The sequence below is a fragment of the Camelina sativa genome, chromosome 20 (genome assembly GCF_000633955.1).
Source record: "Camelina sativa cultivar DH55 chromosome 20, Cs, whole genome shotgun sequence".
Taxonomy (NCBI): Eukaryota; Viridiplantae; Streptophyta; class Magnoliopsida; order Brassicales; family Brassicaceae; genus Camelina; species Camelina sativa.
The window spans coordinates 29754257-29771515 of NC_025704.1; the positions used below are offsets into that span (position 1 = coordinate 29754257).

General features: G+C 39.2%; 4 protein-coding genes and 1 pseudogene across 5 annotated transcripts; 2 read left to right on the top strand and 3 right to left on the bottom strand.

Annotated features, from left to right (window-relative positions):
• The window catches only part of LOC104772037, a 2966-nt pseudogene extending 1561 nt beyond the window's left edge, over positions 1 to 1405 (bottom strand).
• LOC104772039 (phosphatidylinositol/phosphatidylcholine transfer protein SFH11-like) lies at positions 2567 to 5002 on the top strand. Its single transcript, XM_010496688.2, has 11 exons — positions 2567 to 2876; positions 2960 to 3059; positions 3150 to 3416; positions 3497 to 3574; positions 3646 to 3747; positions 3830 to 3879; positions 3985 to 4093; positions 4174 to 4254; positions 4321 to 4395; positions 4496 to 4537; positions 4626 to 5002. The coding sequence occupies exons 1-11, from the start codon at positions 2683 to 2685 to the stop codon at positions 4680 to 4682; spliced, it is 1155 nt and encodes a 384-aa protein (XP_010494990.1). The 5' UTR covers positions 2567 to 2682; the 3' UTR covers positions 4683 to 5002.
• On the bottom strand, positions 5092 to 7546 carry LOC104772038 (ras-related protein RABA5a-like). 2 transcript variants are annotated; one of them, XM_010496686.2, is made up of 5 exons: positions 7364 to 7546; positions 6471 to 6543; positions 6302 to 6394; positions 5749 to 6154; positions 5092 to 5658 (listed from the first exon to the last, which is right to left on the bottom strand). In XM_010496686.2, exons 4-5 carry the CDS (start codon positions 6086 to 6088, stop codon positions 5333 to 5335), a joined length of 666 nt encoding a protein of 221 aa, XP_010494988.1. In that variant the 5' UTR covers positions 6089 to 6154; positions 6302 to 6394; positions 6471 to 6543; positions 7364 to 7546; the 3' UTR covers positions 5092 to 5332. The 2 variants fall into 2 exon arrangements, with proteins under 2 accessions (XP_010494988.1, XP_019097951.1); XM_019242406.1 differs by having other exon boundaries at positions 6302 to 6335; positions 7364 to 7545.
• LOC104772042 (cytochrome b561 and DOMON domain-containing protein At5g47530) lies at positions 8862 to 10453 on the top strand. The gene is made up of 3 exons (XM_010496690.2): positions 8862 to 9580; positions 9671 to 9925; positions 10011 to 10453. Exons 1-3 carry the CDS (start codon positions 8948 to 8950, stop codon positions 10314 to 10316), a joined length of 1194 nt encoding a protein of 397 aa, XP_010494992.1. The 5' UTR covers positions 8862 to 8947; the 3' UTR covers positions 10317 to 10453.
• Positions 10433 to 13160, bottom strand: LOC104772041 (putative MO25-like protein At5g47540). The gene is made up of 11 exons (XM_010496689.2): positions 12651 to 13160; positions 12304 to 12465; positions 12099 to 12217; positions 11926 to 12000; positions 11738 to 11831; positions 11578 to 11637; positions 11387 to 11455; positions 11211 to 11309; positions 11074 to 11118; positions 10889 to 10991; positions 10433 to 10796 (listed from the first exon to the last, which is right to left on the bottom strand). Exons 1-11 carry the CDS (start codon positions 12777 to 12779, stop codon positions 10720 to 10722), a joined length of 1032 nt encoding a protein of 343 aa, XP_010494991.1. The 5' UTR covers positions 12780 to 13160; the 3' UTR covers positions 10433 to 10719.

Sequence of the window (17259 nt, forward strand, 5' to 3'; positions counted from 1 at the left end):
ATTTATTAGCACTGTAAAATAATAGTTACGTACTTGCTTTTGTTGGATTTGTGGTCCCAATCGTCCCAGCCACCATGAGCGACGAGAGCATCGAAGTAGGTGTAGGCGTAGACGATACGTGAGTATTGGCCCATGGCACGGCCTACGTACAACGGACCCGTACCCGTTACCCGACAACCCACGAACGCGAAACCCGTTTTCTCCTCCGGGCATGTCCTCCCGTGCGCTGCTATCGATCCGAATCTTGACGCTATCGAATGCAACTCACAGTCCTTCACCAACAATCATCAACACATATATTAGTTAGTGTATAAGACATATATACTCATTGATGCATTTATATTACAAGTCCCCAAGAAGAATAGATTAGTCTGTTTTGGTAAGTATAGGAGTCCTTACTTTATACATGGAGCGGCCGTTACCGAAAATAAAGTCGATAGAGCCTTCAATGTAACACTCCTTGAAGTAATGACGGCCAGCATCGTCGCATAATGTGTCTTGTGCACCGTAGAACCCACAGCCGGAAAAGAAAGCTTTGTCGCCGGAGATTCTAAACGCTACCGCTTGCCACCCTTGCATCCCCGGCAATGGAGCCGGCGCAGTATTCTTCACATATCAAAAAAAATATAATAAATAAAAATAGAGGACTCACAATTTTTTTTGTGAAAGTTTTCCTTAAATTAATTGCTTTAGAAATATATATATAGAGTACCGTGAAGCTAATGTTTCTAGCGGAGAAATAATTAGCGTAGACGGTGACGGAAGCAGTTTGATAAGTACGTAACTGTTGACCGTCAGGGCCACGGTCCGACGCACGGTCATGCCACTCTATAACCGTCACGTCCCGACCCGCTCCTTTGAACGTTATGTACGGCTTGTCGCTGGAACCACCACTTTCTCTCTGCACATATGAAAAATGTATTAAGTTTGCATGTGTGCATTATATTGACACTCAGAAAAAAAAAAAGGAGAATTAGCTAATTAAGGTTTATATATATACCGGTAATATCCGGGAGAAATCTTGATAACGATGCTCATGTTATTGTTCTTTGGTATGGAATCAACGGCGTCTTGGACGGAGCGAAACTGAGCACGGCCAGTAAGTGAGACGGTGATGACTTTGTGACCTGAAGGACCCACCCATTTCCGGTGGTGATGGTGTTGAATCTGTTGGTCTTCGGTGGAGTTTGAGCAAGCTGCAACCAATGAAAAACGAAAACATAAGCAGTGGAATAATAATAGTAAGAGAGAAATAGAAAAAAGGTAATTAAGACGGGAATTAGCAAGTTGCGCCATTGGAGGGGAAGTGTGGAGAAAGGAAACGGTCGATCGGGAGTAATTGTAAATTACGATGTAAGAAGATCGATGGTTTTATATATGTGTACTTGTTATGAAGTGGTCCTTTTTGTACGTATCAGTCGCAACGGTTATATTTTTGTGGTGGAGTGAAGGCAAGAAAGGCAAAAGACACACACAACAACAAATCTATATGTTTTTGTCTTCATATGTATTAGCTTTTACTGTTTAAAAACCAAGAAACAGAGTCCTTATTTCTATGTTTTTAAAAAAAAAATAAAGTAGCTAGACTGCATATTAACGTGTTAGGTCGTTGTTATTTTTTCTGTTTGGAATGACGTGTTTGGCTAATTATTTCAGGTCTTGAGTTTAATTAGGGTTTGTCTTTATTTCAGATTCGACCAATGGAATAGCTTTATTGTTAATAATAATATTGGAGCCCATGATTTACTATTTTACTGTGAATAATTGTTATGATGTTCATAGTCTCTTTAGCTGTAGTATATATTGTATATTGGGATGCCCATAATGATGATAAGATTATTGGAAGCATGTTCTCAGTTAAGCATACTAAATGTAGCATGAGGAACCCACTCTCTCTCTCTCTCTCTCTCTCTCTCTCTCTCTCTCTCTCTCTCTCTCTCTCTCTCTCTCTCTCTCTCTCTCTCTCTCTCTCTCTCTCTCTCTCTCTCTCTCTCTCTCTCTCTCTCTCTCNGTATTTTATTTCTATATATATGTACAATACACATGCACTCAAACCATACACAATTTGGATGTAATTAAATGGGAGAATATGGACAATAAAACGGGAAAAAACGAAATTGAAACGAGAAAGCAAAATGTGATTATAAGTGGGAAAGAAGATGGAAATGGGTGTCCGAAAATAATAGAGAGAGACTAGGACGTGAATTTATGATAGTGCGGACACAGTGCAGTGCAGTGCTACTTCTTAAGCATCACGTGAACCTCAATTTGGTCCCACTTCCTTTGAAAAGTAGCACTCACTCATCATCATTCGTCAATATATCCACAACCTAGCAACCTATATATAATTTAATTTATGAACGTTGGAGATTGTTCCAAAACTTTTTTGTTAAATCCGAAGGGGCCCATATGATACTTTGATATCCGATCCATCAAAATTACAAAGCAATCGAATGCTAAAAACATAATATACAAAAACTGTAAGTGGGCCTTCCTTGCTAGTTTCCGTAACAAACCAGAAACGACGCCGTAAAGCAATCCAAAGACCGTTATTCTTTTTTTTTTTATTCTCTCTTTCCCGCGCTCGAGAGATATCAATTATTCGATTCCTCTCCCTTCCTTACAAGCTTTTGAATTCTTGAGAACAGAGCGAGCTTCCCCCAATGAACCTTTCAAACAGAGATGGGTTACAGAGATATACACATCTCCGATGGTAGTGCTGAAGACGACTCTATACAATCTGATTCCTTGAACAACAAAGATGAAGGACACATACCACCAAATAATGAAGAAGATATGGTTGAAGCGTTTCGTAACTTGCTTCTCCTCCATGGTCACTTACCTTCAAACCATGGTGATCACAATACTCTTCTCAGGTACATNAAAAAAAAAAAAAAATCATCCTTTTTATCTCCTGGTTGAGATTTTGATTCTTCTCAGATTGTTTCGACTCAATCAGGTTTCTAAAAATGAGGGATTTTGATCTGGAGAATTCCAAAGATGCGTTTCTCGATTATATAAAGTGGCGACTTGATTCTAAAGTGGATTCGATCTCTAAGGTAAAATCAAAAAAAAAATGGGAACAGTTTTGTGTTTTTGTTTTGTTCCGTTAACTGGACTCACAACGTGTTCGACGAAATGTCTGACAGATGTTTAAGTTTGAAGAATACGATGAAGTGAAGAAACATTACCCTCATGGCTTTCATAAGGTTGACAAAAGTGGTAGGCCAATCTACATCGAGAGGCTCGGGATGGTTGACCTTAACGCCTTTCTTAAAGCAACCACTGTTGACAGATATGTTAACTATCATATCAAAGAACAAGAGAAGACGCTGAGCTTGAGATATCCCGCTTGTTCGATTTCTTCAGGGAAGCATGTTTCGTCTACCACTACCATTTTGGATGTCTCTGGAGTGGTAAGTATGACTTTCTCGTAGAGATGAGAATCGTTTTATTGTTTGTAAGCAGCTGCTAATCCATTGTTCTTGCAAAAAAGGGAATGTCAAACTTCTCAAAACCTGCGAGATCACTTTTCATGGAAATTCAGAAGATAGACAGCAACTACTACCCTGAGGTAGGTTCGGTTTTTATTACCAGCTTCATCAACAATTAAATGCCTTGTAAATCTGATTGGTTTGGTTCTAGACTTTGCATCGCCTCTTCGTTGTCAATGCCAGTTCTGGATTTAGGATGTTGTGGCTTGCACTCAAGACCTTTCTTGATGCTCGGACTTTGGCTAAAGTTCAAGTAAGATTTTGATGCTTCTTTCTCTTTTTGTTTTGTTTGGTTTAGTCACAAGTTCTTTACCAGAGAGTTATGTTTGTTCAAGGTGCTAGGACCCAACTACCTTGGAGAGCTACTTGAAGCAATAGATCCAAGGTCAACAAAACCTTTTTGTATATTCGATTTTCTGTTAACTGGTGGAAGGATCTGTTTGCTTTGGAATCTCAGCACTGTTTGTGTCTGATGTCAAAAAAAAACCAGCAACTTGCCAACATTTCTTGGAGGAAATTGCACTTGTTCAGATCATGGAGGCTGTCTTTTTAGCGACGAAGGACCTTGGAATGATCCAGACATCAAGGAAAAGATTCAGGTTTGTGCCATAACTATTGAACTTCCATCAAGTTCTACCATACACAGTGAAATTGGTGACAACTTCTTCTATATCTGTAGGAGTCTTCCACATTCGGAGCTGTTGATTCAGAGAGGGAAACTATGGAAAAAGTCTCAGAAAATGCTTCGGCCAATCAAAAGGTACCAAGGGATTTCGTAATTCTTGAACGCAACATTGAAGCTAATTGAGATATAAATGGAATGCAGGAAAACTCAGGCAAGATCATGATAACACTGGAGAAGTATACTGCCCTGAAAACTGCTGTTAAGGATTCCCAGAAGGTGAAACCGCGCGTATTGATATTATATACACATTTCACATAAATAAATATTTGATGTCATGAATCTTTTGTCTGAATTTGTGTGGTTGGTTCCTTTGCAGAAAATTGAAATGTTGGAGGTATCACTCCATGAGACCAAAAAGGTAAAGAGAGACCAACAACATAAGCTAAACTGTACTACTTGTAATCTTGTATACTTGTAAGAGTCAATGGCCTTTCTCCTATTTTCAGGTCTTGAAGTTACTCGCGGAGATCATTAAACCGAATGAAACCGAAACAAACCTATAGCCAGATACAAACCGGTTTAGAGCGTAAGACAAATTAGTCAAGAAAAATGCCCGGTTTAATGAGCTCGAAATGATGATAGATATAGTGTGTGGAATCCGTACTACGGCGATAAATGCAATCATGTGTGGAGCCAATCTGTCTCACATGCCCTCTAATTTACTTCCACAAACAACTGCACTGCACTGCACGTGTGATCTCTGATGCTTCAACTTCATTTGCTCACATTTATTTCTCTATGTTTTATTCAAATCTAATTCCACAGCTCGATTTGATCCTCTTCCCGATGACAAAGACAAATGCGTCACGAGTACTATTTTAATTTAGGGATTACATCATTTCTAGTAGCAAGATCTATGTATCAAGATTTGGCTGTGATGTATAACACTGAACAAGTAACAACTAACAACAATAACAGAAAGACTGACCATCATCATTCATCATCATGAGAAAACTTTCTAGGGAGTAGCGTGTGAGTTTCATAAAGCTTCTGCAATAGAAAATTTACAGATTGCTACACCTAAACACTTCCACACCACAACACAGCCCCATCCCAAATTTCAACATTCATCGCAGCGTGGAAAATAAACAATCAAAACAGATGATAAAATAATCTTGCTTTTTTTTATAGCTCTCTACAGTTTCAGTTTCTATCAAGAAGAACAACATCCACCCTTCTTGGGCTCCCCCTGCCCCTCTGACGGAATCACAACTTTCTTGCCATTGCTGAGTGAAGCAGGATCTTGCTTGTTTAGCTCCTGTGAGCTCATCACTTTCCTGCTCAGTATGTTGTATATCTCTTTCACAACCGTCTCAAATGCAGCGGCCACGTTTGATGAGTCCAAAGCCGATGTCTCCATGAAGAAAAGACCTTGTGCTTCAGCCAAGGCTTTTCCTTCTGCTGTTGAGACCTCTCTCAAGTCCTTCAGATCCGACTTGTTGCCCACCAGGATCGTCGCAACGTTCATATCAGAGTGTGCTGCAACAGTTTCATTTAGTATTGGGAGATTGTTTGGCAGAAGATAAGTAAGAAAGAAAAGAGTATTTTTTTAAGTATGTGGATTCTTACTGTGTAGCTCGTTGAGCCATCTACCAATGCTGTGGAAAGTCTGCCGTCTGCTGATGTCGTAAACCAGAAGAGCTCCAACTGCACCTCGGTAGTACGCAGAAGTGACTGCTCTGAAGCGTTCTTGACCTGCTGTGTCCCATATCTGTGCTTTGATCTCCTTTCCGTTGATATCCATCTTCTGCGTCTGAAACTCTACTCCAATGGTCGACTTTGAATTGGGATAGAACTCATCCCTCGCAAATCTGGCAAGCAAATTTGATTTCCCAACTGCAGAATCACCGATTAGAACTATCTTAAAGAGGTAGTCTTCGCTCTTGTCGTCCTCAGAGTAGAAAGCCATCTCCTTTTTTTTTGCTCGAGACTATCCCTTCTACAGACACATGTCTTTAACCACTGGCTTGTAAGCCTGTGCACACAAAGTTAAGAAGAAAACAAAGTGTCAAAGTGAGGAAGAGGGAAGACAAGAATAAGTAGAGTTGGCAAAGGAAACAGGAAAGATTGAGATCTAAAGAGTTAAGAAGAAAAGGTGAAACAAGAGAATCTTTAAGATCACCTGTGTACTTGAGGAGGTAGCTTCCTAGAAGGTTCTGTGCAACAAAGTTGACTAAATTTAAAAACTTTCAGCTCTCAACCACCGTAAGAAAATCTAACAAAGGCAAAGGATTCAGCACAAAAACACCATTATGATTCCAAAAGTAAGGAAGGCAGCAGTAACAAGTTACCTCTTCTGAAAGCTGGATCTGACCCCTTTAAAACCTCCTCCTACAGAAACTTGTCATACAAGCTCACATAAGCCTAAATACAAGAAACAAGTAAAGGCAACTTAAGTTACACAAAGCTCAGCATGAGAAAAGTCGGTAGATACAAAACTAACTATTGAGAAATCACAAGTCATCATGAAAGCCTCCAATAAGAAAGCAGAGAAATATTCTGATCTATCATAAAGAGGGAAAAAAAAAAAACAGAACTGAGACAGAAAAGACAAGCAGCGGGCCCAATTCAACCAACAACATACTCATCACTTTAGATCACACAAAGTGCAAAACTAAACACTGATAGAAATTCTCAGTCTTGTCTTTAGGGGCTCACATTAAAAAAGATGAATTGAGTAAATTGGTTTCTACTTAACTAGGAAAACCTTCCTTCCAAAGGTAGGCCGCCACACAGAATTTTTTTAAAAGATGATGAGACATCTGTTACAGAGAGAAACATATACACACAAACAACAACAAAAAAAAATCAAAAAATTTCACCTAAGAAACTAAAGTCAAGTAAAGAGAACCCAATCCGCTTAGAGGAGAGTGAAAAGAGAGATTTGTGATATATCGTTTGAAGCAAACAGAGCATTTGTAATGGAAACCAAGTCAACAAGACACAGAATTACATGAGAGATCACATTGCAATCCGCGTCAAAATGTAAGATCACACACACACACACACACACACAACACACAAAACGCTGATGATCACAAATTCGCAGACCCATTTTGCAAAAGAACTCACATTTACAGGGATAATCATGTGTAGAGAGAGAGAGAGAGAGAGAGAGAGAATTTTAAAAAAGAAACCTTTTTTTTTTGTTTCTGGGGAATTATGGTGAGGAAAACAAGATTACCTGGTAGAAAGCTAACAACAACGATTTAGGAAGAAGATGGGAATGGATCCAAGGAGAAGAATAACGAAAGAGGATCCTCAAAATGGAATCGGAAAATAAAAAACGAAAAAAGATTCAACGCTTCTTCTGGGAAATCAAAGACACGCTGAGAGTAACTTCTTCTTGGCACAGAGACAGAGACACCGAGAAAGAGAAAAACCGGAATTTTTTCCATTTCGGTTTCCGAATTTTCAATTATGGGCTCCAAATGGGCCCTTATGGACCCCCTTTCCCTATTTTATCTTAGGCCCTACTCTTTTTTCTTACCATTCTTTATAATTTAGCAAGAACCATTTCTTTTTTACTAAAGGTCATTGGTATTATTTTGTATAAGTTTAAAGAAAATTACCAACTACTCCATCCATCTAAAAAATGCAATTTGGATTGTTTTTAGAAAACTAGTGATCTTTTAATAATTAAAAAAAAAATACACTCATTAACCCAGGAATACATATATCTAAATATATATATATTATTGGGTTTATTTTTGACAATCCGACATAAGCCCATATAATAGAGTCTAGTTTGAAAGTGAGCCCAGCTACACCTAACAATGAAATGGGGACATGTGGCAGGTAGTAATTGGATCGTTGACCGAGAAGGACATTATTACACATCCACGTGGTTAGCACTTAGCAGTTGAAATTTTGGTCGCGAGACCCATATATAGAAACCTATAACCCTAAACAGCTAAACCCAACCACTTCCCTTGGATCTCTCTCACAGACTCCGTTTTTGGTCTGGTCCGTCGCTGATCCAAACTCCTTCACATGCACATCATAACTTTAGTAGTTGGTTGATATGTGTGTTGTGTTGACGTGTTGTGTTGCTCTTTATATTACGCCAAAGTCATTCCATCCCGAGTCTACTTCGTTAATTAAAAAACGACTTAAATTAGATTAAGCCGTTGATATATTATATATCATCATCCCAAATGTAGCTTGTAGTCTAAGTAAAAGGGAAATTTTATGAATATACCAGACCAGTGACAAGGAATTGTCATGAAGAACAAAGAAAAATATTAACACACGAGAAACTAGTTCATATTAAAGTTGTTTAGACATGCGTGAACTGGTTTTTGAACGTGAAGATGACCCATTCATATTTATACTTTTTAACCAATTGTTTATTAACGTCCACGTTCTAATTGTTTTTTTGCTTAAGAGGGCTAATTAAAAGACTCTATAAGGAAGAAATACATTACACGTCAAACCTTTTTTGGGAAAATAATGAACGCTAGCTTCTTTTATAATGTTTCCATTGGTTGTTACTCCAAGGTAAACATTGCAATTGATAGATGAACAAGAAAAAGCAGAGGAAAAACTAATATTAAAACTATGAAAAATAGGACAAGTGTGGTGATGAAGAGAAAGAATATAAGAGATTCTTTTTTAAGACAGTTTAACTAACAAACCTAACCCTACTTGTCCCACTTTCTATTCATACATACTAATTAATCTCTCCTTCTTCTCTCTTAATTCCCCTTTCATACTTAATATCCCATTCTTCTCCCACCAATCTTAAGTACTCACACTTTCTGTTTCCATGGCCAAATCCTTAAATCTTCTACTCTGCCTCTCTGTTCTCATCTTCATCATCGCCGAATCCACCTTGGGTCAGACATGTTCAAACTACAAGTTCTCAAGTAACCGTCTCTTCAAGTCTTGCAACGACCTCTCTGTTCTTGATTCCTTCCTCCACTACTCTTACGATTCTTCTTCCGGCAATCTCCAAATCGCTTATCGCCACACGAAACTCACTACCGGGAAATGGGTGGCATGGGCCGTGAATCCCACGTCCACTGGCATGGTCGGAGCTCAAGCCATTGTGGCTTATCCACAATCAGACGGCACCGTTAGGGCTTACACGTCACCCATCAGCAGCTACCAAACGAGTCTCCAAGAAGCTGAGCTGAGTTTCAACGTCTCAGAGTTGTCTGCCACTTACCAAAACAACGAGATGGTCATCTTCGCAACTCTCAATCTTCCACTTGCAAACGGTGGGATCATTAATACTGTGTGGCAAGATGGGTCTCTTTCAGGGAACAACCCTCTTCCTCATCCAACTTCTGGCAACAACGTTCGCTCTGTTTCTACTATGAATCTTGTATCCGGTGCATCAGGATCCACCTCCACCTCTACCGGAGGAGGAGGAGATTCCAAGCTACGCAAACGCAACGTCAGTCGATAGATTTCATCAAAACAAGTTTCTTTTTTCTTCCTTTCTTGTTTAAAATTTAGGTTTGATCTCTAATATGCATGATTACAGATACATGGCATATTGAACGGAGTGAGCTGGGGAATAATGATGCCAATAGGGGCAATCATTGCTCGCTACTTAAAAGTCTCCAAATCAGCAGATCCTGCTTGGTTCTACCTCCATGTCTTCTGCCAGTCTTCTGCTTACATCATTGGTGTTGCTGGTTGGGCCACGGGTCTAAAACTGGGTAGTGAATCAGCTGGGATTCAGTTTACCACCCACCGTGCTGTTGGGATCGCACTCTTCTGCCTCGCAACAATTCAGGTTAGGTTTTAAGAATCATTACAGTGATTTCTCATTAGAAAAATTATGCATATTGCATAACTCAATTGTTTGTGGCACACGTTAGGTGTTTGCTATGTTTTTAAGACCCAAACCAGAACACAAGTACAGAGTCTACTGGAACATTTACCATCATACCATAGGCTATGCCGTGATCATCCTTGCACTGGTGAATGTTTTCAAAGGACTAGACATCTTGAGCCCTGAGAAGCAGTGGAGAAACGCTTACACCGGTATAATTGTAGTACTGGGCATAGCCGCGGCCGTGCTCGAAGCGTTTACTTGGTATGTAGTCATAAAGAGAGGGAAAGCAGAGGAATCTGCCAAAATGGGTCAGCGAGTAGGCAATGATGGTCGGTCTCTATACGCGTAGCTTTTGTGTAAAAGATTTAGAGAGTGAAAATTTCTGGTTAATTTTGGTTTGCTTTTTGGGTTATTACATACAGTATATTTGCTAGATTAAATTAAAATACATTTGATGTTTAATAGTTGTTGAAGTCCTTTGAAGCATTTGACAGTCTACTCTTTTACAATATTCACGATGTGTACATGTGGCCTCATCCGAGTTTGACAAAGCCTTTTATTCATCAACAGTGAGGTAGTGTACATGTGAGTACATAAATCGAATAATTATCTTGTCTCTGTGTGTGTGTGTGTGTGAGGGAGAACGTGAGAGAGAGAGATTGGTTACCTAATAAACAAAAACAAGAAGATGCTTCAAAAATGTCTTTTCGAGTGTTTTCAAAGGGAAGGAAGGATGATTTCCAGTGGTTGACTTAAGCAAGATCTCGCGGCTCAAGGGCTGCGATTTCTCTCAACACCTGACTTTTGTCTGCTTCAAACCTCTCATCCTCTGCCAACAAATTGAACCAAACAAGGCAATTTTTTAAGGTTAAGCAGGAGAAGGATCGGATACAAACTCTTCACTTAACAGGACCTTCATACCTTTGTCTGGTTTCACATCAGCCAACAATCTCAGAAGCTTGCTTCTGTTTGCCACCAGAATGTTGACTATATCTGCAGGCTTGTTTTGGTTTGCTGCAAACAGCTGAACAACAGCGACGATAATGTCAGTACAGTCACGTTGGACCGACATAGTGAAAGTCGTTTTCAAGGTAGTAAAACTATACCTTGAAGACATGGAATGCTTCTATTTGGATGCTCTTGCTTGACTCCTGTAATACAAAGATATTGAATTTAGTTCCCCAAATTATAGTATGATTAACAACATAAATATCGACGAGGGTATTCGGTTAAAGCATCGTACTCTCAGAAGATTCATGAGAATCCTCAAGTTCTCCCTTGAGCTCACATATTTCGTCATCACAGCTGAATTTGATCGATCCAGTAATATGTCACCCAATAACTGTTCAACGTTTACACAATACAATACATCAGCCTGATCATGTTCCATTTTATAGACTCTCGTACAAGTCACCCTACCTTAATAGCTTGCCGTCTGGTTATATAATTACTTGATTCAAGAAGCTTTGAATTGTAGTCTGCAAAAAACTGCAAACCAAAAAGTTTGAAGCATTGTAAGTCTGACACAGGATCTTCAGAGCATAATTCACAATGTTCTGCTTCAAGCACAGATCTATGAATCCGTATGTAATATTATTAAAAATACTTACCCATTCTTCATTCTTGGTGAGAAACTCGGCAACAGTAGACTTATGCCTTGTCAGCAGTTCCTGTCAAAACAAACAACAGTGTTGGAGTTATCAATAACTGTGTCCTGATAGTTTGTAGACAGGAAAGCAAAAAGGCAAGTTTGTAGGAGTGATTTGGAACCTTAAAAGTAGCAGCAGCATCGGCAGCAATGTCGAAATTGGGAAGCTGTATGTAATCGAAGAACTTCTTCACATGGTCAGACTCCAAAACATATCTGAAATCCAAGGAAATTAATAAACGAATTGTCGTTACTCTCTGAACCAATAAAATACTTGACAGGTTTAAAGTAAATGAAACGATCAGCTCACTTGGCAACAATCTGATGGCGGATGCACTCCCTAAACATAGCACCATAGTGTAAAGCCATGTCTGTGTTCTCGAAGCTGACATATATAACACACGGAAAGCTATAAAAAAAAAAATGATATATCTAGAGGAATCTCTGAAATTGTAAAACTACAAACTAAACAGTAACACACACCCTTCGATGAGAACATCCATGAGATCGATGTTGGCTTCTAGATAATCAGATGCAATCAAGCGTGAATTGACTTGTTGCCTCTGTAGATTTGCAACAACTTGTGTAGCATCTTTCCTGGCCTGATTAATTTTTCGCAACTCAATCATCGAATTATATAATACATGTCAAAGAAAGAAGCTACAACCAAATAAGGGAAAATAGTTACCTCCAAGTTGAGTTTAGGGAGACAAGAAATCAAGAGGCGTAGAGTATCCTCTTTAAAGAACTCTTGAGTCAATTGTGCACAAGCTTCAGCTACAGGCTCTGCCTCGCTGTTTCCATACAGAATCGATTTCATGTCACGGATATTCCGGCTTAATTCCGCCATCTGCAACCACACATATATCAATTGGATCACACAGAGAGAGCAACGACATTATTGTTGTAATGAAGACACCAATTTCATAACTTGATGTTTTGTTTGAAGAGAACCAAACAAGAAAAAAAAAACATTGAAGAAAGAAACAAACTTGTTTCTGTTTGAAAAGGGGAGAAAATAGAGAAAAATGAAACCTTTTCGTCGCGTTTGGATTCTCGGAGGTCAGGCAGAGAGTTAGACGGATGGGCGAAGAGAAGGAGATCGCGCGTTTGTCGAACAAGGTCAGCCGGAGTGCGAGGCTTGGACTTGAAAAGCCCTTTCATCTTAGCACCGCCGATATCGGACTGATCGGACGGATCTCCGCCGCCGCCGTAGACAGAGGAGCTAAGGCTGCCGCTGAGGTGGTGCTGAGACGGAAGCCTCCTCGCCGCCGATGCGGAGGAGGAGGCTTCACGTCCAGCACCTCTCGTTGACACGCACGACCCTATCCTTACACCTTTCCTTCTTCCTCCCCCTCCCTTTTTCTCTCACACAATTCAAAGACAATAATACTATTTCCGAAAAAATTGAAACTTTTGTCTCCTCCTTCTCGTGGATATGGGATTCTCGATTCTCTCCTATATCTCCTCGCCTTTCACCATTTTTTAGCGCATCAAAGACAGAGAGAGAGAGAGAGAACAAATGCCTATTTTCACCCCTCTTTCTTGCTTCCCCCTCTGATTTTAAAACTAATTTATATTTTGTTTTTTTTTTTTTTTTTGGGGTCATTTTTATTATATATAATTAAATCAATTGTTCTTCAAAGTGGTCACAAGAAAAATCGAATCCTTGGGTAATTTATTGGTAATATTTATATATATACTACTATCTAAATTACCTTTTTTTTTTTCAGCAAAGGAAATTTATTCAGAATAAAATTTGTCCATGTACAAAGGTTCCATAATCTATACAGGTGGATTGGAAGAACCTGAATAATAATCTAATGTATTACATCCCAATTTAGCTAATAAGTAGGCAATCTCATTGTTTATACGATGAATAAATGAAAAGATTACATGAGCAAAATTCCTAGAGCAGTGTTTGATATCCTGTAATAGACTGTGAATTGAGACATCATGTAGGGAACTATTTAGACAGTCGATCAATGTTTTGGAGTCTCCTTCAAAGCATACATTGGTGAAGCCTTTTGCTGCAGTTTGTTCCATAGCTAGTAAGAGGGCTTGGGCCTCACCTTCTAATGGACTCTGTGCATTGCGAAGAACACGTGAACCCCAAGTAATTGCTTCACCACAGTGGTTACGTATTATCCAGCCACCTATAGTTTCCTTCGTATATGTGTTGAAGCTAACATCAAAGTTGCATTTAACCGTTGGATATCTTGGTCTCGACCAGTGAGGATTAAACGGATGATCGCTAGAACCTGAAGCTGAAGAGTGAGATGGGGTAGATTGAATCCATTCAAAAACATCAGCTTTGGATTGAGAGACAACATGGTGATGATCACTAGTTATATTTTGAAAGATGTAATTGTTGCGATGCTTCCATATGTTCCACAGAACCCAAAAGGGTAAGAATCTTTGTTCTTTAGTCAAAGAGTGATCATCAGACAAACGTAATAGTGCCGAAATATTCTGTTCACAATCCGTTAAATGAAAAGCAGATAGTGGGAGATCAGTATTGTCCCAAATCAGCTTTGATGCTGGGCATAAGAACAGAGTATGGTTTATAGATTCATCAGCTCCATGACATCGTTGGCAAAGAGTACTAATGTTCACACCCCGAGAAACTAGCCTTGTGGCTGTACCTAGTGATTTAGATAAAACATTCCAGAGAAAATGTTTTATTTTCGGTAAAATTTTCAGTTTCCAAATCTTATTTTTCAGATCAACTGAACCATGGGGAATGGGAGGGCCAGGAACCAACACAGTCGGATCATGTGTGGCCAACCAGTAACCAGAACGAACAGAGTAAACTCCCGAAGCATTGTAATGCCAAATAACTTTATCTTGAAATGTATATTGTGGTATGTATATTTGCTTCACTGCCTCAATATCAGTCGGCTTTATCAGATTAACAAGTGCAGATGTGTCCCATGACTTAGAATAGCCAGTGTTATCAATAAAAAATGAAAGAAAACCCGAAACATTAGGGTCAATGGAACAAACAGGGCGCCGGGGATGCTCCACAATGACGTTATCCACATTTAGTCGTATTGTTGAACCATCACCAACACAAACTCGAACTCCCTTCTTAAGCAGCTCCAAACCGGTAAGGATTGATGACCAACCATACGATTGTGATTTTTTAGGCGTGGCATCGAGAATTGAAGAATCAGGGAAGTATCTAGCTTTCATAATTTTAGCAAATAAGCTGTTGGGACATGTTAGTATACGCCAAGCCTGTTTTGCTAATAAGGCATCATTGAACTTAGCTAAATCTCGAAATCCCATACCACCTTCCTTCTTAGAATATTGTAGTCGTTTCCAAGCAATCCAAGAAATGCCTCTAGACGAGGTTGATTTTTTCCACCAAAAATGCATCAGGATCGATTCTAATAGACCAAGAGGTAATTTAAAACATGACATCGCATAAACCGTCATTGCAGCTGCCACCGACTTAAGCAGAACTTCTTTCCCTGCAGATGATAAAAATTTGCCACTCCAGTTTGTTGTACATTGTCTCACTCTTTCAATAATGTATTCAAACATTTCTTGTTTCTTGTTACCAAACTGTTCTGGTAAGCCAAGGTATTTCCCTCCACCCCCATGATTCGGTATGTCCAAGATTCTTTTCATTGCAACTTGTCTATGACCAAAAACTCTCGAACCAAACGTGATAAAGGATTTGGAGCTATTAATAACTTGGCCTGAATAGTATTCATATACGTCAAAAACATCCTTTAAGGCCTGACAGTTTCGGTTGTTTGCTCTACAAAAGAATAAACTATCATCTGCGAATTGTAGATGAGTAATAGATGGAACTCCGTTACCAATTTTGATTCCTTGTAGGCATTTAGAGGACACTTGAGACTTAACGAGGTAGCTTAGTATGTCAGCACATAGAATAAAGAGATAGGGTGACAGAGGATCACCCTGTCTTATGCCACGACTCGGCTGGACCTTCCCGTACGGTGTACCATTTATCAAGACAGCATATTCCACTGAACGAACCGTAGCCATTATCCAGGTGATCCAAGTAGAAGAGAAACCAAATAGTTTCATAGTAGTTTCCAAGAAATTCCATTCCACTCGATCATATGCTTTACTAACATCCGTTTTAACAGCCATATATGTTTGAGAAACTCGTTTTCTTGCTTTAAGAGAATGCATCAATTCGTGAGCAATCAATATATTATCAGTAACCATACGCCCAGGAATGAATGCAGCTTGAGAATCAGAGACAATACCATCCAAATGGAGTTTCAACCGGTTGACCAAACACTTAGAAATGATTTTGTAAATGACATTACAAAGACCTATAGGACGATAGTCTGCTAGTGTTTCCGGTTCAGTAGTTTTAGGAATCATACAAATATTTGTGTTGTTAATCCCCGGTTTCATGTATGCCGTTGTAAAAAATTCTTTAACCTCCTTAATTATATCCTCTCCCACAACATCCCAACATTGTTTGTAGAATCTAGCAGTTAAACCATCTGGACCAGGTGCCTTGTCATCACCGATCATTGACAATGCTTTAAAAATTTCCTCACTAGAAAAGTCTCTTGTCAAGTCATCATTCATATCCTGTGTAACAGTTGGGACGAAGTCGGCAAAATCCAATGTTGACACCGGGTGATTTGTTGTAGAATACATGTTGTTGAAATACTCTGCTGCATGATGTCCAATATCTTTATCTCCACTAAAAACCTGTCCTTGATCATTCTTGATTGAAGTAATATAATTTTGAGCAAATCTGTTCTTAGTAGAGGCATGAAAAAATTTCGTATTTCTATCACCAACATGTAGCCATAAATTTCTACTTTTTTGCTTCCAATAGATCTCTTCTTGTCTGTAAGCAGTATTTAGTTGCTGTTTCAATCTTGGTATTAAATCTCTATCTGACCTGTGTAAGCTTGACATTGCACTGTTTAAACGGTATTGAAGCACATCTATTTGTTTCGCTGAGTTTAAATTGCTTTTACGTTTACAACGAGCCATGAACGTACGACAATGTCGTATTTGATCCACTATGGTGTGATGACGTTGATCTTTACAAACGTTCCATCCCTCTTTAACGTAGCTTTTAAAATTAGCAACGTCCAGCAGCCTTTTATCAAAACGAAAGGGTTTTCGCAGAACTGGATCATGGCAACCAAACCGGAGCAGGACAGGTCTGTGATCAGACCCATTAAAGTCCAAAAACTCCGCTTCTCCCCTTGGAAATGTAGCTGACCATTCAGAGTTTATCAAAACTCTATCAAGGCAACACTTGACAGTGTGTGAATGTCTCTCACCAACCCAAGAAAACCTATCACCCGTAAACTTGATGTCCCAAAGATCACAGTAAGACAACATATGTCTAAAATCCCGGAATGTCCAGTCTGCTCTCATCGGTCCACCAATTTTTTCATTGTTAGAAAGGATCTCATTAAAATCCCCAACCAAAACCCAAGGTCCATCCTTAGAATGTGATAATTGATTCAAGTGATCCCAAAAGAAATGTCTCTGATCTTGAACAGGATGACCATAGACACAGGACAAATAAAACTGAAAGTTATAATATTTAACGTTTACATCAATGATTCTAGCATCCTTAGAAATTAAGGACACTTGAACATTGTTCTTCCACAACAAAGCCAAACCG